We start from the raw sequence: 26,258 nt of genomic DNA, 5'->3' as shown, positions 1-26,258 counted from the left end.
ACACCTGTTTTAAAATTTAATCTGAGTATCTTGCTTTTATTTTAATTTTTATACACTTTATGGAAAGATTATACTCATTCCTTATTAGGAAAATTCTAACCACATCTCCTCATCTCTGCTAACTTTGTGGCCTTGAGTCATTTAACCAGCCCTCCGAAGCCTCAGTTCAGTGTTCTGAAATGCATTGACTGGTTATCTGTCATTGTTACTTCCCACTATGACATTTTATGATATACTGTTTTAGTGTTAATTATTGCTAATTTATACACTATGTTATACTTCTGAAGTTCCTAATTTGTTCTAGAGTATACAGTTTTTTAAAAATGTTTTAGTCATTAAAATTATCAATGCATTTTAAACATTAGAGACCATTTATTCTGCTCTACCTACCTTCTTTCATTTTACTGTTAAGGAAACAAGGCCATTGTGGAAAAGTGACTTAGGGAGCCCTTAGATATTAAGGAGGGTGAGTCTAGTGTCAAAGCTCTCAGGTGTTTGCATTACTAACACTCCACACGGTCTTCCCTTGGTGGCTTATGGACATCAATTTCCTAAAGTCCAGCTGGATTTTTTTTCTCTGTCACATTATTTATTTCCTGACCTCTTCCCATTATAATCAAATAGTGTGTTTCACATGGAATGCTAATTTTAATATTAGCCAGAGAAAAGTAATTTGAAGGAGAAGCACTTGTCATAGAGTTTTATGACATGACTTTTCTTTGCCTTTGTGGTAAAGAACAATTGGTGATGCTCTTCACAAGAAAGCCTTAGGGGGTCAGCCTAGAAACATGCCATTGCCATGCTTGCCGTTGCTGTTCTGTCCATCGGCTATAGATCTTTTCCACAAAAATATGATTATTTTAGTATGAAAGGCTATGGAATCATAGTTGGAACTTATTGAGTTGTGTGGTCGAAGTCTTAGTTGAAGTCTTTTGCTTTGAGCAAAGAATTTCAATTTAAAATTTTATACTGTAAATTAAACCTATTTATTCTTATTGATATGTTTTATTAAGAACTCTTATCAATGTTAGTGAATTCACAAATGGAGCGGCATTTGTACCTGAGATATGGTTTTTTTGTAATGAACAACTCTTCTCTGTTTAGCTCCATCAGGGTACAATAAGAAGTGAACCCTATTGGTGATTTCCTGGGTCACTTGAAATGACATTAGAATATTAATACCTTCAGGTGATAAGAAAAGTGTAATTAGTGAACAAAATCTACTAATATTTATTTTAATTTAAATATATAGGCAAGGTAACTCCTCTACTTTTTACTACAGATTTAATCTTAATTTTTTGCTGAATTACAATTAGCTAGCAAGGTGGTAGAGATGATTGTGTCTCACTCACCTTTTTCCTTTCTTCCCTCTTTCCTTCTATATTTGTCCTTTTATCTTCTACTCTCTTCTCTTTTCATCCTTTCTTTTAAAATGTGTAAACAGTTCCCTATAATTAATCATTTTCTATAAGTTTTACTAATTGTCCTATATATTTATATTTGATTTTTAGTTATCTAATACACAAAATGAGCAAGTTGCTCCATTTCTTTCTAACCAATTTTTTATTACTGCATTGTAATTCTTGGATTCTGTCCTGAAAAAACATTAGCACTAAATTGTTAGCTGTGTCCTTGGACTGTTCATATTTGATATATGTGGGGTTAAAATGTTTTCTGTTCTTACATTTTGTATTTTAAATATTTAATGTTCGAATCCTGGGCTCAATTATCTGTAATCCAAATTGCATTTCAGATGGGATCTAGAATCCAGATTAGCGAAACTATCTGCTGTTGTTTTGATTTGTACTTTTTGGATTTTTTTGAAAGTAACTCCTATAAAACTTTGTATAATCTGGGCCATGAAGTGCTCTTTGAATGATGTGAAAACAGATTAGTTCTGATTGATTCTTTCCTGGATAAGGGTAGAAACTAGCTAAAATTGGCTTTTATTTACTATAAAAATTATGGAAAAATGAATCCAGAATATAGTAAACCTCTGCTTGTAAACAGAATGTCTTAGATAAAATCTTTTTCATATATTAACCTCATCTGCAGCTTTATTTCTGTTAGAGATGTAAAATTTTCAAGAAAGTCTGAACTTAAAAGGACCTTAATGAATTTGAGAATTTCCTCAGCTTATTAATATAGCATGTAATGATGATTTAGATTTTTCCCATTTTTTAGACTACTCTAAGGCTGAAGATGCAATAGCAAAATAAAAATCTTTGGTAATTTAATTAATTATTGAGGAACTTGCAGTTGAGATAAAGAAATTCGAATACTGAATTTTCCCACTTAATTTAGTTTTGCTCAAAACTTATACTCAGAATTTCTTAAAAGACACTTTATTTTTTTAAAAAAAGACACTTTATGTTTATGGTATTTTTATGTATCAAAGAATGAAACAAAGTATATTAGAAATTAATACTCAGAATTCCCAATTTTACCTAAATTTATAGTATACCACAAGATACAAAATGTACTATTCTTTTTTTTTTGTTTGTTTTTTTGTGTCACACCTGGTGATGCACAGAGGTTACTCCTGGCTTTGCACTCAGGCATTACCCCTTGCAGTGCTCAGGGGACCATATGGGATGCTGGGAATCGAACCCGGATCGATTTCTGCATGCAAGGCAAACACCCTACCTGCTGTGCTATTGCTCCAACCCCCCAAATATACTATTCTTAACTGGATTATTGTTAAATTTAATTTGATGTTTTGGTGCAGGGGAATAGAATCATTTTTCCTCAGCTCTCAGCCACTTTTACTTTGGGGTTTAGAGTATGACTTATTTCTAAGAGCTATGAATAAAAATTGAGATTATGTTTAAGATAAAGGTATTACTTCTGTACTTGTTGTTCTCTGAACACTGTTCATTAATATAACAATATTTCATGACAGATAACCAAACATAGTTAGCATGTTTATTATTCATTTTCCTGGAAGGTGAATGCAACTTAAAAGGAAAATGAATATTAAATATATTTATAGTATTGACTATTTTGGAATATATACATGTATTGAATCATTGTAGTATATTCATGAACTAAATATATGAATTTTAGCTTGATAAAAATAATAGATTTAGTGCAATACCAGTGTTACTGGCCCTTCTTATTTAAAAATTATAGAAAGTGTGACTGGAGCAATAGTACAACAGTAGGGCACTTGTCTTGCCTGTAACTAACCCAGGTACAATCCCTGATATCACATAAGATCCTTTGAGCTCCATCAGGAATGATGGAGTCAGCTCAGAGCCAGGAATAAGTTCTGAGTGAACATTGCTGGGTGTGGCTTCCCTCCCTCCCCCCCACCATGGTATAGAAAGAACTTGAAATTTAATATTTTCTTAATGAGCCTGGAAGAAAAAGGCCTAAATACTTATAATATATATGGGCATGTCATTAAAAAGATAGATAGCAATTTGTAGCTCAACATTTTTATGATTTAGTAAAATTGACAGATATATATATATATATATATATATATATATATATATATATATATCCCGCACGGCAGAGCCTGGCAAGCTACCCGTGATGCATTTGACATGCCAAACACAGTAACAACAAGTCTCATGATGGAGACGTTACTGGACCCGCTCGAGCAAATCGATGAACAACGGGAGGACCGTATTAATTAATATATATATATATATATATATATATATATTTCTTTTGGGTCACACCCAGCAATGCTCAGGGGTTACTTCTGGCTCTGCACTTAGGAATTACTCCTGGCGGTTCTCGGGGAACCATATGGGATGCCAGGGCTTGAACCCCGGTTGGCTGTGTGCAAGACAAATGCCCTACCCACTGTACTATCACTCCGGCCCTTGACAGAAATATTTAACCAAAGATATAAATTTATTTTTCACAGATATTTTCACATGTCCTTTAATTAGGAACCTAATTTCTACCAAAGACCATTTTATAGCATACCTGTAGCACTGGGCTGGAGCGATAGCACAGCGGGTAGGGCGTTCGCCTTACAAGCGGCCAACATGGCCGACCCGAGTTCGATTCCTCCGCCCCTCTAGGAGAGCCCGGCAAGCTACCGAGAGTATTCGATATGCCAGACACAGTAACAACAAAGTCTCCAATGGAGACGTTACTGGGCCCGCTCGAGCAAATCGACGATCAACGGGAGGGCCTTTACCTTTACCTTTACCTGTAGCACTGTCCTCCCGTTGTTCATCGATTTGCTCGAGTGGGCACCAGTAACATCTCACAACAAATTGTGAGACTTTTTATTACTGTTTTTGGCATACCAAATACATCACGGGTAGCTTGCCAGGCTTTGCCGTGCAGGCGGGATACTCTCGGTAGCTTACCAGGCTCTCCAAGAGGGGCGGAGGAATCGAACTCAGGTCGGCCATATTGGCTGCGTGCAAGGCAAACGCCTACCCGCTGTGCTATCGCTCCAGCCCCTATAGCATACCAATTATGAATATTTCTTGTTTTGGGGGCTGCACTCAGCTATGCTCAAGGCTTATTCCTGGCTTTGTGCTCAGGGATCACTCCTGGTGTTACTCTGGATTGAACCTAGGGAGGCAACATGTAAAGCAAGCAGCTTACCTGCTGTCCTATTTTTCTAGCCCCATTTTTGTCTGATTTAGATATTAGATATAGTAACACTGCACAGTACAAATGATCAGTAAATTGTTGCTGTGAGCCTCAGGGCCACACCTGCCAGTAGGTGCCAGGGGTCAGACCCAGAGCCAAGCAAATGCAAGGCATGTGCTTTGCCACATTGAACTACACTTCCAAACTCAGTCTTTTCAATGATTATAAATATTCATGATAAATAATGAATGTATATTACATATATCATTAGAAAATCTCAATGAAAATTGGGTCCAAGAAAAAAATAAAGTCTGAATGATTTGAAAGTAAAGAAGCATACTGGTAAGTCTATCAAATATTTCTTGTTACACTCGGAAAGAAAATATATATTTTTAAAAAAATTTTATTAGTAAAACACCATGAGGTATAGTTGTAGACTTACAATAGTTTGTGCTTGGATTTCAGTTATGCAATGATTGAGTACCCATCCCTCCACCAGTGCCCATTCTCCACCTCCAGTGCTCCCAGTTTCCCTCCCACCCCCCCAACTCCCCCATCCCACCCCACCCCTGTGGCAGTTGCTTGCCTGATTTTGAGAAAGACTTTGGTTGTATCAATCACTACTATAAGTTATTGTTTGTGATGATTTAATACAAGTTTATAATATAGGCTAATTAGTTATTTACTCTTGAGGTTGAGTATTGAAGTTCAGAATTTTTACTTCAAAAACTTGGTGGACAGTAATAGAAAATCCTATACAGAGGGGATATTGAGTATATGTTCTATTGTTTTCTTACTGGGATTTCTTAAACTTAGACTGAAAGTGCAGAAGCTTCACTTATTTGAATGGTGTCATGTGCTGTCTCTGAAAAATTTAACTTGTTTTGGAACCTGGGCATATATTGCAGCTTGCTATTAGTGTTCTCTTACTTACTGTGCTATCTGCTATTCTCTGATATTCACCTTCAATCCCTTATTCCAGTTATTTGTTGAAATGAGATATAAAACTCTTAGGTATCTCTTGGTTATAAAATAACGTTTTTTATGATTCTGTACATGGAATTTTCTTGTATCTCAGCTTTTGCTTCAAGCTAAAACTCAAATATGGGTTATCAGAGAACCTCCAATCTAAAAAAAAAATAAGAAGGAGATAGTGCTTTTAATCATTTTACTTAATCTGTTTAGTTAACATAATTAGATCAATTTTGCATTTTGCCCAGATGAATTCTATGAAATAGTTTCTTTGGTGTGTGTGTGTGTGTGTGTGTTTATATATCATAGTTTATTTACTCAGTCATCTGTTCTTGGACACTTAGGTTGCTTCCAAATTTTGAATATTCTGAATAATGGTACAATGAACATAGGCATATAATGTCTTTTCTGAATAGAGCATTTTGACCCTTAGAGTAGATGCAAAACAAAAATGAACAAGTAGATTCCTAAACTCAATTCATGTCTTAATACATTGAACGATTACTTTATTATTATTGTTATGATTGGTTTTGGGGCCACACGTGACATTGCATAATGACATTCCATTATTCTCCTGTCTCTGCACTCAAAAATCAGTCCTGGTTGGTTCAGGTGATTTTATGGGATGCTGGGATCAAACCTGGGTCAGCCACATGCAAGGTAAGTGCTTATCTGCTGTATTATTTCTCTGGCCCGTGAATGACTACTTTAAATGCTGGCCACCATTTAATATACTCATAAAGATCTATTTAATAAAATTTTTATTGTTTACCATATTTTCTTTCCTGTTGTGTTCTCTTTTTGTTTTTTTTTCTTTTATAGGGACATAGTTCTTAAACTACTTCAGTATGAGGCTTCAACAAATGTAGCAGACAACAAAGGTTATTTTCCTATTCACCTGGCGGCCTGGAAGGGAGATGTAGAAATTGTGAAGATTCTTATTCATCATGGACCATCACATTCCAGAGTCAATGAACAGGTAAAGTTGTCAAATGTTCACTCATGCTGTGTTTTCTAGTTTTGTGGAGGAAAAGTTACCATGAAAATAGATAAATTCTGTCTTTACCTTGCATAAAACTTTTTTCCACTGCAGAATTTTATGAACGAGAAATTTGAAAAGTTCATATTTGTGTATGGTACATAGGCAGTAAGTTAGGTATTTATAAATGTTTGTATTAACAAGATAATTCTACATACGAAATATTTGAAATATTTGAAATATTTTTGTGTCACTGTGATGCTACTGTGTTTGGCATATCGAATACTCTCGGTAGCTTGCCGGGCTCTCCGAGAGGGGTGGAGGAATCAAACTCGGGTCGGCCATGTTGGCCGCTTGTAAGGCGAACGTCCTACCCGCTGTGCTATCGCTCCAGCACATGTATTCGATATGCCAAACACAGTAACAACAAAAGTCTCCAATGGAGATGTTACTGGGCCCGCTCGAGCAAATCAATGAACAACAGGAGGACAATTCTTCTCTCTCTTGTTCACTGAATATAAGCATACATTATATATTTGTCCAGTATTAAAGATCAAGTAGAATTTGCTTTTGTGATGGGAATTAGTTTTCCTAATAGAAATTTAGATGCTAAATCAATGGTGTCATTTTCATAATACTTTACATTTGCATAGTATATTCACAGTATGTACATTTAGTGACTTAAAACACAAAATACAGTGTCTACAGTTGCTAGTCATTTAATAAGCTCAAATATTTTTGTATGTAAATCTTTACATTGCAAGTTGAATCAAACATATCAGCAGTATGATACTGACGTATAAAAGTTGAAATATTTGCATATACATAATATCCATACAACACATAGTGGACATATTTAAAAAGGAATACTATTCTCGGTACTCTAAATAAACAAGCCTACAGATTCCAGGAAGTAAAATATGGTCTCTTAATACGGTATGATAAAAAACATCTTGAGCTCTGCATGCCCCCTGCTGTTCCCATTTTGTAAAACTATATTTGAAAACCAGCGTGCAATCCAACAATTGAATTACAAGGATGGCATTAAGCTACAGGCTGGCAGTTGTCCAATATCAATGCAAGTAGGTTACTCTAGGGCAAGCACATCTAATGAAGTACAATTAGCATACTGTTCAAATGGATACAGGCTTTGCAGGTCTTTGGCTGAAATTCAGATTAAGAAATAAAAGTACACTACTAATAGCTATAAACGGCAAAGGGAAGAAAAATATATTTATTTTCAACGAAGTACAGTTACAGAAAGAACTAATGAGAAAAATGTATTATTAATTGAGAAAGTACCTTATTACTATTTATCACAATACAAATTTCTATTTTCAAGTTAAAATGAATATTTTAATGAGTGAATATTCAAGATATATTTTAAAATCACAGTTATGGATATCTTCATCAGCATATTATACCAAAAGGAAATTTATTAGAATGTTGTTCCGTTCCTTAGAAAAGCAGAAAATTAGAAATCATTTGTGGGATGAGCCATCTGGTGGTGGTTCTTAAAACTGTCTGAATGCTTGAAAATAAGAAAAAGCATTCTAATGTTAACCCAGAGAATATTAGCTTTTACAAACAGAATATTAAAAAAAGAACTTGTATGAAAATGAGAAAAAAATCCAGTTATATAATTGAAAGTTGAGTGTTTTAAGTAGTATACAACTTAAAGGTACTTTTTAAGGAGACACTTGTTTTCTGTTCCCATTGAAAAGATTAAACTATAAAGTATTTTCTCTTCACCCAAGTATGTGACTTCTGGTGAATGATCATTGTGACAATACCAAAGGGAATCAGTCTGAGAAGATAAATATTTTTTAAAGAGAAAGGAAGTCAGATTATTTTTTTTTAACTTTCCTTCGTGTTATGAGTTCTACAGATAAAAAGTTGAAAATTTCTTGAGACGATTAACATATGGTTTCAGTATTTTTATTAAGACATAAATACTCATCCTCTTATTTAATGTCATTAATTTTAAAATTTTGTGATAGGGGAATTTTATTTTCATAAGGACCTTTTGATTAAAGCCTTAATCTCCACTGACCTGGAATGGGGCAGAATTTACAGAGGAGGGAATGAAAATGCTGATTATCAGACACTGAAATATAAGCTTGCCATATCCCCTGTGGTGCTTTTTCACCTGCTATGGTGTATAAATAATTATCTTCTGAAGTGAGAGCATCCTTCAGAATTTGACAATAAGAAATTTGGTTTGATAAAGGTAAGTAAGTTGTTGAAGACTACCTATTCTAGACCAACTAAACTTGAAACATGGATTCAGGACTAAGGACTAATCCAGAGCACTCCTCCATTGTCCATTGATCAGATCATCTTAGATCACATCACTTACAGAGGGTTTATGGCATGCCAGAATTTGTGCAAAATATTTCAACCCTATGTTCTTACTGAGCTTTATGCCAGCCCAAAGAGGTACGTATGAATCATTGCTCCCACTTTATATTAGAAGCTGCCTTTGAGAGGTTAAGAACTTGCCTGAGATATCAGTAACTAAGAAATGTGGGCAGTATTTGAACCCAGGTTTTTCTGACCCAAAGGTCTAAGCTTGTAAACTGAAATTGTGCATAATTCTGAGAGTTTCTTTTTGATTTATAAATGTTATCTGTGTTTCTGATATAACCTTCTTTAATCATATCTTAAAATTTAAAATTAGAGATAGGATTTTAATTTTTACTATATTAGAAAAAAATAATTTTTTCTATATTGTCACTGTCACTGTCCTCCTGTTGTTCATTGGTTTGCTTGAGCGGGCCCAGTAACATTTCCATTGTGAGACTTGTTACTGTGTTTGGCATATCAAATACATCATGGGTAGCTTGACAGGCTTTGCCGTGCTGGGGAGAAACTCTCAGTAGATTCCTGGGCTCTTGGAAAGGGGTGAAGGAATTGAACCTGGGTTGGTCGGGTCAGCCGCGCGCAAGGCAAACACCCTACTGCTGTGCTATTGCTTCAGCCATATTAGATTCTATATTAGAGGAAGTAAAGCATTTTTATATGATGTTTCTGTGATAAACTATAAGTTTAAAGGGGAGGTAAGATTCTGATTGGACAGATCAGTTAGAACAGGTTCAGGAAGACTGAGATTGAGGGATTTGCTGTATTTTGGCTATTAGTATCTAGCACTTCAATGGACACTGGTGTGCATCAATGTTTTTACCTTCATGATTTTGTGTTTTGGGGTAGATGCCAAGAAGTGGAATTACTGCATTGTACGGAAACTCTATTCTTTAGTTTTTTTATTTTTTGAGAAGTTGTCCATACTGTTTTCTACGGAGGATGAATCAGACATTCCCACAGTGTTTCCTTTTTCATCATATCCTCACCAACACTGGTTGTTTCTAGGCTTTGTTTGTTTTTGATTTTTTATGCCACACTCTGTGGTATTAGGAGCTTACTCCTGCTTCTACACTCAGGGATCAGCCCTAGTATGGGCTGCCAGAAATCAAACCCATGTTGGACAAATACAAGGCAAGAGTATCACCTCCTGGCCCTGGAGTCTTATAAGTATTCCTTTGCTTTTGTGCTAAACCATGAATCCAATTAGTGTTAATTACCTACTGTTTTTACTTTGAAGCTTATGCATTTGGTGGTTATCTTTTGCCAGCCCATTTCATATGACCATTCATTGCCTCAAAGTATCTTTTTCTTTTTTCATAGTACACCCAGTTGGTAAAAAGAAGAAATTCAAGGCCATTTGAAAATGTTTGGTGTGGACAAACTAGCAATGATTAATTAGTGCTCTATTACAAATAGTTTATTTGAATTTTATTTTTTAGACCACTAATGAGTATGGACACAAGAGAACCAAAGATGCTTTTTATAAAGGTACCTTGATGTGATAATAATGGATAAACTATTTTTTCCTAAATATTTTGATTACTTCAATCTTGATTGATTGAAATAATTTTACCTTGAGATCTGAACTCATTGGAGTTAATAGAAAAAGTTACATGTTTGCATTTATAAATTCTAGGTTAATTCTTCTGTGAAAATAAAGTGGTCTTGGAGGAATCATGATTTTATAATTGGCTTTTCTTTTTCTCTCAAAGCAGAGCTGCATTTTGAAAAGTAATATTGAATCTTCCTCCCCATGGGGAAAAGTTTGGTTTCATCAGGAAATATGTTTCTATATTTTTGTCTTCATTGTATAAAGTAGCAAGATTGATTTTTTTTAAAAAAAAACCCAGACATGCAAAACAACATAGAAAATCTGAAAGTATAAATCTCTATGTGGTACATTTTCTGTGAAGAAGTACACAATAGTAGCGCTGTCACTGTAGCACTGTCCTCCTGTTGTTCATTGATTTGCTCGAGCGGGCACCAGTAACGTCTCCATTGTGAGACTTGTCGTTACTGTTTCTGGCATATAGAATATGCCATGGGGAGCTTGCCAGGCTCTGCCATTTGGGCAGGATACTCTCGGTAGCTTGCTGGGCTCTCTGAGAGGGATGAAGGAATCGAACCCGGGTTGGTCGCATGCAAGGCAAACACCCTACTTGCATCACTCCAGCCTGTACTTGATAGTAACATATTCAAATCAAGAATCATAATGGCTTTCCCAAATGATGGGAGAAGTAGTACCTCCAATTCAGTCTCTATTTATGGGATCTTAACATTTCTCTGGGACTGGAGTGATAGCAAAGCGGGTAGAGCATTTGCCTTGCATGCTGCCGACCTGGATTCCTTCGTCCCTCTCAGAGAGCATGGCAAGTTACCGAGAGTATCCTGCCTGCACAGCAGAAACTGGCCAGCTCCCCATGGCATATTCTATATGCCAAAAACAGTAACAAGTCTACAATGGAGACATTACTGGTGCCTGCTTGAGCAAATCGATGAACAATGGGAGGACAGTGCCACAGTGCTAACATTTCTCTGACTCTAAGGAGTTGATTTTCCATTGGGTTTGGCTTTCAGTTATTCTCATCTGTTATTTCTCCATATCTAAGTGTTAAGATGCCTTTCTCAGCTCTTGCGCTACTTTTAACTTTTTCTTTTTAACTTTTCAAAAAATAATTTTTGCTGTCAACTTATTTTTTTCTCTTATTTCCTTTTCATCCCCCCCCCTTTTTTTTCTCCTTTGCCTTTGGGACACACCAGCGGTGCTCAGGGCTTACTCCTGGCTTTGTGCTCAGAGATCTTTCCTGGCTGTGCTCAATGGGCCATTTGTGGTGTGGAATCGAATCTAAATCTACCACATGCAAGGCAAGCACCTTACTTGCTATAGCATCTCTCTGGTGATGCTCAGGGTTACTCCTGTCTCTGCACTCAGGAATTACTCCTAGTGATGCTCAGGGATGCTAGGGATTGAATCTGATTTGGCTTCATGCAAGACAAACACCTACCCACTCTACTTTTACTCCAGCCCCCTTCCAGGATTGTTTTTTCTACCAGCCAAGCAAGGCTGAGTTGCTTTGTGGAACATTAAGATTTGCTTGGGCTTGAACTGTTCTTGTGAGACCAACTATCTAAGCAGCTACTTTTATTCCTACTCAGTTGATTTGCCTTTGGGGAAAATCGACAGAAGTTTCTGCTTTCAGATCATACTTTTTCTGTTCTACCTTGACAATATTATAGCAATTGGCATGCTGTGTGATGTCGTGAAAAAGGCAGAAAAGAGATTTGGATTTTGACAGTACAGATACTAAAAGATCTGGATTCTGTCTGTCCATGAAGTTTAGCTTTTTGAAATGGATATGATTATGCCAGTACTGTTTGATTGTGAGAGTTTAATGAGAAAAGGTAAATAAGATTTTTAGATACTCAACAAATAACAGAAATAATAGTTACTGTCATGGAAGTTGGGCTAAGAGCATCGAGTCTGTTCTAGCCAGGTTCAAATCCTAGCACCAATAGTACAAGGCTACATTATTACAGGCAGTTTATTGTACTTCTGTGTGTCTCAGTTTTTCATTTAAAAATAGAAATAGGGGCTGGAGCGTTAGCACAGTGGGTAGGGCATTTGCCTTGCATGCGGACAACCCAGGTTCAATCCCCGGCATCCCATATGGTCCCCTGAGTACCACCAGGAGTGATTCCTGAGTGCAAAGCCAGGAATAACCCCTGAGCTTTGCGGGGGGTGGCCCCAAAAGAAAAAAATGGGAATAATGAGAATAGTATCCGTTCCCTGTGAGGATTAGACAACTAAGATGATGTGAAATGCAGTTGTACTAGATATATTGTAATCGTTAGCTCTGATGGTTGCTGGAATGGTTATTGCCCTCCCCCCTCCCCCTTTCTCTCTGGAACCCTCATTCAAGATCATTCCACTTTTCTTTGCTACGTTTTCTTGTTCCTGTTTATCTTAGTTTCCCACTTTCTGATCTAGTCATATTCTAGTCTTCCTCCACTATTTTTCCAAGTAGTTGGAAAGGCCCATTTGCTTTATAACTAGGTTCACTTTTTGCCTTTGAATTTTTGAGTTTTTGTCTGTTTGGGGGCCACAGCAGGAAGTTCTTAGGGGCTGATCTCTACTTTGTGCCTGAGGATCCCTCTCAGTAGTTCTTGGGGGCAACTCACTGAGAAGGCATTGAACCTGGGACCTCCTGCATGCAAGGCCTGTGCTCAGACTGTCATACTGTTTAGCTGTTTCTGGCTCTAAACATTTTTTGTTTGTTTTTGGGCCACAGCAGGTGGTTCTCAGATCTTATTCCCATTTCTGTGCTCAGGGATCTCTCTTCATGGGGCTTGGAGAACTGTACTGGGTACACTATGTGCAAGGCAAGAGCCCTACATGCTGTACTATCCCTCCAACCCCATACTTACTTTTTTCTAACTTTTTAAAAATATTTTTATTAGTGAAACACCATGAGGTATAGTTATAGACTTACAAATTTTTGTGCTTGGGTTTCAGTTATACAATGATCAAGTACCCATCCCTCTACCGGCGCCCATCCTCCACCACCACGGGTCCCAGCATCCCTCCCATCCCCTACTCCCCCATCCCACCCTGCTTCTGTGGCAGGGCATTCCCCCTTGTTCTCTCTCTCTTCTTTTGGGTCCTGTGTTTTGCAGGAGAGGTACTGAGTGAGGATCCTCCCAGGGTGGGAGAAGCATGCTGAAAGTAGACTATAGACCAAACATGATTGCCACTCAATGCCTCTCTTGCAAAACACAGGACCAATACTTATTTTTTCTTATTCCGCTAAATTTCTTGGAGAATTTCATTAATTTTCAAGCAAAATATTTATAATCTGTACATGTACTATTACAATTCTCTTTGCAACTTGTTTGGAAATGGGTCTAGGTTTTCTTGTTATTTCACGATTACATTTTAAAAAGATAGTGTTTAATCTTAGATACAACATGTCCATTCTGTTTTTAAAAGAAGCAATTGTTTGGACTAATACAGAAAATAAGACAAAATTTCACTTGAGAAACCTTTCTGTAAACCTTCCATTGTCAAGGATGTGGAAAGCCAGGCTTTACAAGTGTGTTTTACTTGTTATTAATTTCTCTCATTAACAACTGCTGAGTCTTCATGCACAGTGAAGACAGCACTGACCATCTGGGTCCTTAGGGCCATTTAATAATGTGACTAAAGCATTTATCACTCTTGGAAATTGAAATGTATAATGTAGGAAAAGTTTGATTTATTTTTTCCTAGTGAAGTGGTAAGAATAAAATGTGGTATTTTATTTTTCTTTTTTGGGTCACACCTGGCGATGCCCAGGGGTTACTCCTGGCTCTGCACTCAGAAACCACCCCTGGTGGTGCTCAGGGGACCATATGGGATGCTGAGAATCGAACCTGGGTCGACCGTGGGCAAAGCAAACACCCTACCCGCTGTGCTATTGCTCCAGCCCCAAAATGTGGTATTTTTGATGCATCACATGACAGACATTCATCTATTCATATAGCTCTCTTGAGTATTCTGATTCTATAGTTATCATCTGTATTTTCAAAACATCTCAGTTTTTATTTTGTTAAAATTGTAAAATCGTCTTATTTTAATCATGTTATATTTTAAAAAGATAGTGTTCAATTTTAGATGCAGCATGTCTTTATTATGTTTTTAAAAGAAGTATGTCATGAGTTGATGAGGTGATGAGTTGGGGTTGCAGTAAGTTCAGGTTTATGATATTGCCGTTAAGTCACTGTACAGCCCTGCCATTTTAGTGCCCATGACTCTCCAGTATGATTTTGCTTCTATCCCCCACATTATTTGTTGATTTGGGGGCCCACTGCTCTCTTCTTTCGTACCACCTTGTGCTCGAGACCCTCAGCTTATGTTTCCGTGCCACTTTTTTTTTTTGCTTTTTTTTGGGGGGGGGGGGGTGTCACACCTGGCGATGCACAGGGTTACTCCTGGCTCCGCATGCAGGAATTACTCCTGGCGGTGCCCAGGGGACCATATGGGATGCTGGGAATCAAACCCGGTCAGCCACAAGCAAGGCAAACGCCCTGCCAGCTTTGCTATTTCTCCAGCCCCTGTGTGCCACTTCTTATCAGAACGTTCATTTCTCTCCTCCCTGCCCCAGACCTGGCAACCTCTCAGGTCTGTCTTCCAGTATCTGAGTTTTCTTATGGCTCGATATAGTCCATACCTTTATTTGATTTTGTGTCTCTATATACCACACATGAGTGAGATCACCTTGTGTTTGTCCATCTGGCTGACTTATGTCACTCGCCAGGCCCCTTCCACTTCTATCCTAGTTGCTCTGAGCTGCATAAGTTCATTTCCCCTCCAGTGTGGCTGCATCGTCTCTTAGTGTGTGGGTATCCCACAGCCTCGTGGTCCATTCATCTGAGCACCTGAGGTGCTGGATGACCATGTTCGGATGTTACTAACCAACTGCCTGTTTTGAAGATGTGCCTTCAATCCCACTGTCTTCACAGAACAACGAGAACGAAACTGCCCTGCACTGTGCGGCCCAGTACGGGCACTCAGAAGTGGTGGCCGTGCTCCTGGAAGAGCTCACGGATCCCACCATCAGGAACAGCAAGCTGGAGACGCCGCTCGACCTGGCCGCGCTCTATGGGCGGCTTCGGGTGGTCAAAATGATCATCAGCGCACACCCCAACCTCATGAGCTGCAACACCCGGAAGCACACCCCGCTTCATCTGGCTGCACGGAACGGACACAAAGCTGTGGTTCAGGTGCTGCTGGAAGCAGGGATGGACGTGAGCTGTCAGGTGAGTCTTCTTTAGCGGTCGCTTTGTCAGGGCTGGCTTGGCTTTGGGAGAACAGATGGTTGAAAATACGGAGCAACCTAAATATTTTCCCCCTTGCTTTTCGGGCCCTTCCTGGAGCTGCCCAGGGCTTACTCCTCGCTCTGAGTTCAAGGATCACTCCTGGAGGGGCTCAGGGAACCATATGGGGAGGGAGGTGAGAATCGAACCTGGCTTGACCACGGCAAGGCAAGCACCCTGCCCACTCTGCTCAGTACTATCTCTTTGACCCCCAAACCTGATCACCTTTTAGTCAAATTGTCTACCAGTACTTTTGTAACCACTGAATTCAGGATATGGTACCACCCCCTTTTGGCAGAGAAAAGGGCATCATTCTACCGTTATTCCAATTGGAGCGATGGCACTTAGAAAAATATTACTTGATTTATTCCTGTGTGCTATGTTTATAACAGCTTTCTTTTTCAGCATATGCGGATCAGTATTAAGATAACCTGAGAGTTCAATTGTTCTGGTATTCAGGAGAAGGGAGTGCGAGGCTACTAGGACTATATCCTGTGGTTGGGGGAGAGGAGAACATGTAGTTCCAGCCACTGGACTTAGGGCCTGGCTTATGCCAGGTATGTCCTCTAGCGCTTCGAGCCATATACTAACACTTGGCAGGTTTTGCAAACTTCTGTCACAGTCTCTCTTTTATTTACTTTATTCTTTAGGAAGCGTCATCTAAATTTTACAGATACCACTTTTTATCTTTATTCCTTATGACTCTGTTCTCTTTCACCCAGAAATCCATTCCTAGAACAGAGGAGGCTGTCTATGAAATCTATAATGAATGGATGATTTGATTGTATATAGTGGGACTATCTTGGTTTTCCTATTGCAACTGCTTCTTTACAGACCTTTTTTTTTCCTGAAAAAAAAAAAAAGCCATGGCCAGTATTTACTCAGCTGCATCTTTCTCCTGTGTTCTCCCACCCCTGTCCTCATGACTTCATCTCTTCTGTGAGACTAGGACCATTTAAGTGACACTTCTGAAGAGAAACCTCCTTCACCCTTTATCTCAATCATAGCAGTTTTTTCCCTCCCTCTAGTGCAAGCTGCAATCCAGAATGCTTGCTTATCTGAATGTTTATTTTATGCCACCTTTGTTAGTCTCTCAGTTCCATGAGGGCAGGGGAATATTTTCATATTTACGTAGCATGTGCCTGGTTGCCTGGCTTGTAATGGTTATTGGGGACAGAGTGTCCCTCTAGCCAAGCTGAGTTTCAGCAGAAGGGAAAAGAAATGAGTTGCTGGAGTGCTGTGAATGGTCAGAGAAGGTCTCCCTATTAAGGTGACATTTGAGCAGACACCTGAGGAAATTGAAATCATGTGGATTAGTAAGGCAAAAAAGAAAACTGTTGCAAAGAGAGAGAGACCCACTTGGTCAGTGGTGAAGAAAATCAGTTAATATGAAGACTAAGAATTGTTTTTCTTATCAAGGATATCTGAGAGGGAGATGACAGCTGGAGGGAAGTGTGGGTTCAGGAGAGAGAGGTTTATTTTTAAAGATGGAAAATATTACCACATCTTTGTGACTTATGGAAATGATGCAGCTAAATGAGGAAAATTTAAGGCATGAAAAAGAAAGGGAGAATTTGGCAAAGCAAATAACCCAAATAGACGAGAGAGGATAGGATCCAATATCTAAACAGAAGCAGAAAGCATACACAGAGGAGATAGTCTGATAGATAAATCTAGAAAGCTCATTTCCAGCATCCAGAGGGAAAGTAGATATATGTGTATTGGAAAATGCATTGGTGGAGATATGTGATGCTTCTGTTATCTCCACAAAAAAGAATCAAAATAATGATGACAACAATGGGAAGACAGGAAAAGTGGGATTGACATTTGGGAAGAGAGGAGAAACGGAACTAGTTTTAGATGAGTGATTATTATTAAAATGCGTTTCATTTAGAGGCAGCAGGACAATGAATGAGGTCGTGGGACACTTTGTTAGGTGCAGTAACTTTGCACACCAAAAACCTAACAAGGAACACTATTCGACTGTGTTACATCAGCTACACAAACATAAAAACGAGTCTGTCCACTAAGGCAACATTTCTTCTGCTGCTATAAGAGAGAGCAGAGAGTCTCTGACTTTTGTCACTCTGTCATCTGTTCTTTAGCCAGAACGCAGCTTGGGCATAGGGAGTTTGTGTCCCTACAGTTTTCTCTGGCCAGGTTAGGAGGAATGTGCTACACGAACAAGAGAAGTTTTTCTATCCTCACTGAGTTGAAATACTAATACGGAAAATAGAAAATAATTTCTTACTCTGATTTGCATCTGAAAAGCATTTGTATAAAATCCAGTACTTTTTATTTTCACCCTTCAAGTTTGAAAAAGACACAAGAATCACACAGCATTAAAGTTCTAGCATAATATAACACATCCACCTTGTTACTGAAAATCAGTCAAAATTCATGATTGCTAATGTCAAGAGAATCTTGCCAATTAAGTCCTACTTTAATATTTTAACATGACTTTCCCCTACCCCACTTTTATTTAAACACTGTGGTTTTTAAAGTTGTTCATAATACATTTGCTACAGGCATTCAGTATTCCAACACCAATCCCATCACCAGTGTGAACTTCTTTCCACATTGTCCCCATTTCTTCATCCACCCCCAAGCCTGTCCCCTTAGCAGGCACAAAATAATTGATTTTATATTGCTTGTTACGACTAATTGGCTAATGGAATTATCAAAAAATGCTCCAGTGAAAGAAAATTTGTGAAAATTGTTGTACCTCACCATGGGGTAATTAAATCCTTGTTTGAGGGTTTTACTAAGCTGTTCACTGGTAACTAAGCCTTCTGTGTTATTGTTTATTGAGCAGAGTTGGCTCCTATTGTACATTCCCATCTAATTTGGTATGCTCCTACTGGGGTGTCAGTACTGTAGAATTTGGAGGTATTGCAGGGCAGCAAGAAAATGCAGCCATGTGCTCCAGAAACTCCAGATTATGTATTTGGGCCATAAGTTACTGTGGTTGTAGGAGGTAAGTGGTTGCTGGGTCTTCTGGGTATGGGATGGGGTGGAGGGAAGCTGCCTACTCCTATTGCAAGAAGACATCAGAGTTCTCATCCTGAAAACCCATAGACCTAGAATTTTTGGCAGTTTTGGGATCTCTGCAGAGATGAGTTGTGAAGCAGTGAAACCTAAGTAGTGTGTTGGTATAACAGCCGCTGTGGGGTGTGAGTGTGGCTACTGGGAGATAAATAGGTAGGGAAATTGGCCCACCCCCCTCCTGAGGGCAACCTGCAGGTTTTAGCCAGGAGACTGGTGCATCTGTACATTTTTGTGGATTAGCTTATATCTCTTCCAAGATTTAATTGTGAGTCTGTAGAGCTGGACCCATGGATGATCTCACATGGGATGCAGGTGCTGACTTTCTTATTATGAAAAACTTTAAGATTAGAGCTTGTAAGTAAGTATGGAATTTACCCTAAACCTGGATTAAGTTACTTTGCTCACTAGTTCATAGATATGTGTTATTATTTAAAATTGCTCACTGGAAAATGATACAGAAAATAAATAGCCGATAAAAATAATAACATAATGCTACACTTGAAAACATTTAGTTTCAGGAAAAAGATAAGATTCTCCAAAGTCATCTCAAAATTTTTAAGAGTTACTTATAATAACTTGGATGTAATTAAAGCCTAAAGTTATATTCCTGTAATTTACCATGTGGAATTATTTTTAAAACTGCTATTTCCCAACTGGTTAACTAGAGTAAGTTAATAAATATGAAATCCACTTAAATAGTTTAGGATTACTCTCTGGTATTGTACAGTCTTAGCCAGTAAGAATGCTTGAAAATATCTACAGTCTACTTTAAATTTGATATTTAAAATTTTTGTAATGAATCTGATGGGGGAGAGAGAACATGGCAATAGTTAATTTGATAATAGAAAACCAGATAATCAGCAAAAACGGTATTGAACTCAAAACAGTTTTCTACTTATAAAACAATTATAATATAAGAAAGTGATGAAGGCTAACAAAATCTAATGGAAGATTCAACTCCTTGATATATATTTTGAAAATATGTTTTCAGCTGTATGTCCAGGAGGATCTAAGGGTGAAATCAGAATGAATATAGACAAAGACTGGCTCCCATGCTCGGATACCAATCTGGATGCTTCTGATTAAATGTTCATAGTGATTTGAACATAATGTGTATTTTTCACCTAGGATACAAATGGCAAATTCAAATTTGTTAATGTACCAAGGAGAAAATTAGAAGAAATGAATTTGCAATGATATAAAATGGTAAGGGAGAGTTTGGGGTCTTACCCATCTAAAAACATCTTAATTCAATATTGTTACATATAAAATATGTAAAAGCCAAGTAATACACTTTTTCAAGGTAAATTATACCTAAAGTTCTACTTCCTGTTGCACTCTTTGTATGTTTTGGGGCCCTTCTTGGCATTGCTTGGGGGTTAATTACTCCCTGCTGTATGCTTGGGAGTTGCTCCTGACAGTGCTTGGGGGTCAGTATGGTTCTGGGGATGGAACCTTGGCTTCATTCAGAGAAAGCATGTGCACCAGCCCTTTGAACTTTCTCAGTGGTTCCCTCTGATTCTCTTCAAATGTCACCCCTCATTAGATTCCAAGTTCTTTCTCCTAAGATTTGTATTTCCCTCACCGTTGTCTTCACAGTACTTTGCCCTAGGATTTATATTATTTTATTGGGGAGGGGGGAGGTATCTGAAGCATTGGATCATTATATGATGGCTCACAGAGGCTATTCTTGGCTCTGTGTACAACAGTGACCCCTGGTTGGTGCTCAGGAGACCACATGCGATGCTGGGGATTTGAATCAGAGTCCTGACTCCTTTAGCCTCCTTTATTTCTGTAATATCTTTCAGGCCTCTGCATTTATTTTGATATTTCACTTACAGAAGTTATTGTATTTTAAATTTTGGGCCACACCTACCAGTACTCAGGGCTCATTCCTGGCTCTGAGCTCAGGGATTACTCCTGGCTTGGGGATCATATAGAGAGTGGGAATTGAACCCCTGGCCTGCTGCAACCAAGGCAACTCCTTATCTACTTTTCAGCCCTCTATAGAATTATCCTTTAAAAATATTTTTATTGAGATAACACTGATTTACGAGTGTATGACTCTCTATATGTTTTAGGGACACCAGGTTATCCTTATAACACCCATTACCAAAGTACAGTATCCTTCCCTACTGTCCATAGGACCCTTTCAGTTCACTCCCCACCTACCATTGTAATCTCAGTCCTGTAGACTGAATATAAAACTTTGTTAACTTTAATTTTTTTAATTGAATCTCTGTGAGATAGACCATTGCATAGTTCTTCATGATTTGGTTTCAGTCATACAATGTTCCGATACCCATCCCTCTAACAGTGTACACTTCCCACCACCAATGCAATGTCCCTAGTTTCCCTCCTACCACCCCTATACACCCCCACTCCCTGCCTGCATGTCGTCGTCTGCTGCTGCTGCCTCCTCCTCCTCCTCCTCCTCCTCCTCCTCCTCCTCCTCCTCCTCCTCCTCCTCCTCCTCCTCTTCTTCTTCTTCTTCTTCTTCTTCTTCTTCTTCTTCTTCTTCTTCTTCTTCTTCTTCTTCTTCTTCTTCTTCTTCTCCTTCTCCTTCTCCTTCTCCTCCTCCTTCTCCTTCTCCTCCTCCTTCTCCTTCTCCTCCTCCTTCTCCTCCTCCTCCTCCTCCCCCTCCTCCTCCCCCCTCCTCCTCTTCCTCTTCCTCTTCCTCTTCTTCCTCTTCTAACCCGAGATGATGGACCCCTTTTGAACAGACCCCTGGTCTGTCCAGCCCTGCGCTGGTCCAAATATTAACTGCAACTTTTGATTTCTTTTGAGATTTATTTATGGGTCTCTGATAAATGAGCTTGTATGACCGAGCTGGAGGTGGTTTGTGGGTGTGGCTCTTATGTACTTAACTTTAATTTCTCAGGAAACTTGGTTCTGAGTTGTTGGAGTCCAACCAGAGGCACAGCAGTGCATTGGGAGTGTCAGGAAGTCTGAAGGCATCCTTAGGCTGTTGATGCTCTCGCCCTGTGGGTACAGGTTGACCTATTGGTGGCACTGTACCCCCTGGGTCCCAGCAGAGACCAGGACTGGAGCCAGGGCTATACTGTTCACACTCAGGGAGGCTGCAGCCACCAGTCTAGAGGACCCGGAACCCGGGGCACACACCCCATCCTGGGTTTCTAGACTGTTGGCCTCAGGGAAGTTTTCCTCCATAATATGTTGAAGGAGGTTCAATCTGGTCTGGGGAAAGAAAGGGTGGGGGGGGCTGCCCTCCCCCAACCCCCCACCAGGCTGAACCATGGGAGTAGTTGCAGGTCTTAGCCTTTTTTAAAAAAAATATTGAATCACTGTAAGATAGACCCTTACAAAGCTGTTTGTGATTGGATTTTAGTCATGCAGTGTTCCAACACCCATCCTTCCACCAGTGTACATTTACCAGCACCAGTGTCCCCAGGTTCTCTCCCATCACCCACCCACCCTCCCCCTGCCTGCCTCTATGGCAGAGACTTTTCTTCTCTCTCTCTCTCTCTCTCTCTCTCTCTCTCTCTCTCTCTCTCTCTCCCTCTCTCCCTCTCTCTCTCTCTCTCTCTCCATTTGGGCATTGTGGTTTGCAATATTGATACTTAAAAGTTATTGTATATATCCTTTTACCTACTTTTAACCCTTAGATCTTGTCCAGTGTGATCATTCCCAGCTATTATTGTCATAATAATAGTTTTTTATCTATCTTACCTACCCTCAGCCCCACACACACTTGTGGTCAGTTCCAACCATTGACCAGTCCTCCTAGGCCCTGTTTTCCCTGGACATGGCTTCCGGGCTTGAGTGCCTAGAGTCAGTGAGCCACCCAAGCTGGTTACTCATGGTAGGAATATGGGGCGGTTAGCAGTTCCAGGTGACAGGCTGTCCTTTAAAAGTGCATTTTAAAAAGAATTGATATATTCATTCCCGCAAAATTATGAAGAGTTTCCGTGCCACTGTGCCCGTAGTTCTGAGAGCTACCCTGGTACCTGCGTTTCCACCTCCACCATCATGTCTCCCTCAAAGTTTGTTAACTTTGGACATTATCAGTTCCCTTGTTTGATTTCTTTATTTTCTTTCTTTCTCTTTCTGTCTTACTTTTAATGTGAAATACTCAAGTTCCATCTGTATTATAGAAAAATGCAAGATTTCATCTTTTCTGGGAGTTGAGTTACAGTCCATTGTGTTTATATACCAGTTTCTTTATCCATCAATTGTTGGGCATGTGAATTGTTCTGGGTTTTGGTTTTTGTGGAGTTACAGATGCAGAGTCTGGCAAACTCCCTGTGTTGTACCCAATATGCCAAATACCAGTAACAATGATGGGTCTCATTCTCCTAAAGAGCCTTGAATATAATCTCAGGGCTAGGATGAAGGAGACGTTACTGGGGCCTGCTCGAGGCAATCGACGATTAACAGGATGATTTGTGATTTGTTTTTTGTAAATAGTGCTGCAGTGACTATAGGTGTGCATATATTTTTCAGATTTGTATTCTCTATCTAGAGATCTAGCAGCGGAATTGCTTGATCTTATTGCAGTTTTTTTTTTTCAAATTTTTGAGCACCCCCCTCCCCGCACACACACTTTTCTTCATAGAGGCTGGGATAGCGTACATTTTGCCAACAGTGATCAAGGGTTGTTTTTGATACACATACTTGCTAGCACTTTTTGTTTCTTGTCTTTTTAATAAAGGATATCTCACTGGCACGAGATGATATCTCATTGTTGTTTACATTTATATATTTTTGGTAATCAGTAATAACGAATTTTTTTTTCAAGCACTTTTTGGTCATTTGTATATCTTTTTTTTAATATATTTTTTGGGGGGGTCACACCCAGCGATGCTCAGGGGTTACTCCTGGCTCATGCACTCAGGAATTGCTCCTGGCGGTGCTCAGGGGACCATAGGGGGTGCTGGGAATCGAACCTGTGTCAGTCATGTTGGCTGCGTGCAAGGCAAACGCCCTACCCGCTGTGCTATCACTCCAGCCCCGGTCATTTGTATATCTTATCTGGAGAAATATCTGTTAAGTTCTTCTTTCATTTTTTGGTAGTTATTGAATTTTGTTTTATTTTTCCCGTCCATAAGCAAATTCCTGGATTGCAAAGACAGTCTGTACAGTCAAGTTTAGAAATATTTAACAAATGTTAGGAAAACAGCAAATCTAGGCTAAAGAATTTAAACAGATGACAAGCATCTAGGTTATCATTAAACATATGTTAAAAAGAATGTTGTGGGTCATATAAAATGGGAAAACGTGCACTGAATTTCAATCATCCTTTGAGGACAAAGTTCTGATTTTTAATATAGCACTATAGCACTGTCCTCCCATTTGCTCAAGCGGGCACCAGTAATATCTCCATTGTGAGACTTGTTGTTACTGTTTTTGGCATAATGAATATGCCACGGGGAGCTTGTCAGGCTTTGCCGTGTGGGCGGGATACACTCGATAGCTTGCTGGGCTCTCTGAGAGGGATGGAGGAATGAACCCGGGTCGACTGCTTGCAAGACAAATGCCCTACCCGCTGTGCTATTGCACCAGTCCAGTTTTTAATATGAAGGGTAAAAATATTCTGTAAAAAATTAAAAATGAGAAAATATTTTTGTGCCAATGTAGAATTAACAAGAAACTTTGAAAATGTATTAAAACATCTATGTAAGGGATAACATAGGCAACACTCTAGTGAAAAATTTCTGTTTCTGCATACTAATAAGAAACCTAGGATGGGAGGGCCTAACATTTAAAAAAATTTAGTAACCCTCCCCTCCCCTCCATCCTCTAGAGACATAGTCTTCAACCTCACAAAAATACATAGTAATCCACCGTTGAACACTAATCCCTTCTGAAGAGGAGAGGTCTTTCGAGTAAGTGTTCCTGAATTATTTCATTCTCAACACCTTCAGCTGTTCTTCACATGATCCTTTCCTCAGTCCTTTGTCATTAAAAAGCTTCTCTGGACACACTCCAATCTATTTGCTCCTTTGACATTGTATTATCCCTGTGGCTCATAGTACTCTAGATAGTTTAACTTATGCAGGATATAAAAGCACAGTTCCTTTCTAATTTGTCCAGACATTCTATGTCTCTTACAATGAGCATACTTATCTTTTAAATTCTTATCTTTTATCCCAAGAGATCTCTATGTTACTAATTGGTACTAGTCAGAGTAGCAAGGTTGGTACCCTTGAGTTAAATGCCAATGCCTTTTCTTCCTTTATCTCCATCAAGGTTATCTTTATTCAGTGGTTATCTTCATTCACTTTCTTGTAGTGGATACAGCTCTTGTTCCCTTATTTCTATGTATTATTTTTCCCAGCTATGTTGGTCTTTTTTCTGCTGATCATCACCGTAGTCCCCCCCACCCCTCCCCACCACACTCATATCCTGCCATTCTGAAGAATTGGTCTTTTTTTTTTTATTTGATCATGTTCTTTTGTAAGCCTCAGGAGGGCTATAGATGGAGTAGGATATTGGGATGGAGCTCTGGCATTTTTATACCTCCTTTATATCTCCTGTTTTGCTACTTTGGTGTAAGAGATAACGTGAAAACAATTTATATATAGACTTTTGTGGATATAATAACATTATTTTCTTTCCCTTCCCTTGTCTTTCCTTGCCTTGATTCACACATCTCCACCCCCACCCCAGTTTTTATGCTACTGAGGCTTGACTTTTCTAATCATGGAGAGAATTTGTTTTTTCTTTTATCAGCAATTCAACTGTTGAGATTAAAAAGAATTAATCAGTTTAGTTCTTCTCACTTAGCTGGTTTTAACATTGTTATCCTGAGGGGTTTTTTTCACACCTAGAAGGAACTGAGACACACGTGTACTTTGCATCTATTTACTGGATAAATATTGAAGTTTTACTATATTACCAACTGTGTAATTGTCTGATGTGGAAATTTATTTATTTTAAAGCATTGATTTAAAAGCTGGAGAAATATTAATCGTACAAAAATGAATTCAAAGTAATGTTCTGGGGTTTAGAAGGATCTGAATTTACCTGTTTTTGTTTGATTTTTTTTTGGTATACATTCCAATTTCATGTAGAGTATTTTAAATGAAATATTTAATGCACATTCAGTTTTTCAAGATATGACTGGTTACACATTGTAAATTTGGACCAGAGTTCTGAGCTTTATCTGTTGGAATTCTTGGAGGCCTATTCTGAAGTGTATTGTCTTTTTTTACCTAATCTTTTCTGTTACGTTAATGTCAGCCTCTGGTACTTGAAACCCAGGTTATCTCCATCTACGTTCTTTGGCTCAGATCTGGGGTTGACCATATGAAGGCAGAATTGTGATTAGAAATTCTTTGGAGGTAGAGTTTTTGTTACTGTACTCCCTTATATTTGATTAAAAAAATTTAGTCACTGTGACATTACAAAGTTATTCATGATTGGGTTTCAGGCATACAGTGTCCCTTCAAGGTGTCCACCTCCCTCCATCAATTATTCCCCCCCCCCCCACCACACACACACCTGCCCTACCCAA

The 26,258-nt window shown here is 38.8% G+C and overlaps 1 protein-coding gene across 10 annotated transcripts in view; it reads left to right on the top strand.

Annotated features, from left to right (window-relative positions):
* Positions 1 to 26,258, top strand: part of ANKS1B (ankyrin repeat and sterile alpha motif domain containing 1B) — a 1,250,258-nt gene that overhangs the window by 138,385 nt on the left and 1,085,615 nt on the right. For all 10 annotated transcript variants that reach the window (XM_056114313.1, XM_056114308.1, XM_056114302.1 and 7 more), the window contains exons 3-4: positions 6,361 to 6,517; positions 15,380 to 15,676. In XM_056114313.1, coding sequence (XP_055970288.1) covers positions 6,361 to 6,517; positions 15,380 to 15,676 — 454 coding nt within the window. The remainder of the gene's footprint in view (positions 1 to 6,360; positions 6,518 to 15,379; positions 15,677 to 26,258) is intronic.

This window comes from Sorex fumeus, unplaced genomic scaffold, assembly GCF_029834395.1.
Source record: "Sorex fumeus unplaced genomic scaffold, SorFum_2.1 ptg000003l, whole genome shotgun sequence".
In the NCBI taxonomy this organism is placed as follows: domain Eukaryota; kingdom Metazoa; phylum Chordata; class Mammalia; order Eulipotyphla; family Soricidae; genus Sorex; species Sorex fumeus.
Note: the sequence above shows the minus strand (reverse complement) of the source record. Positions and strands in the feature narration are given on the sequence as shown.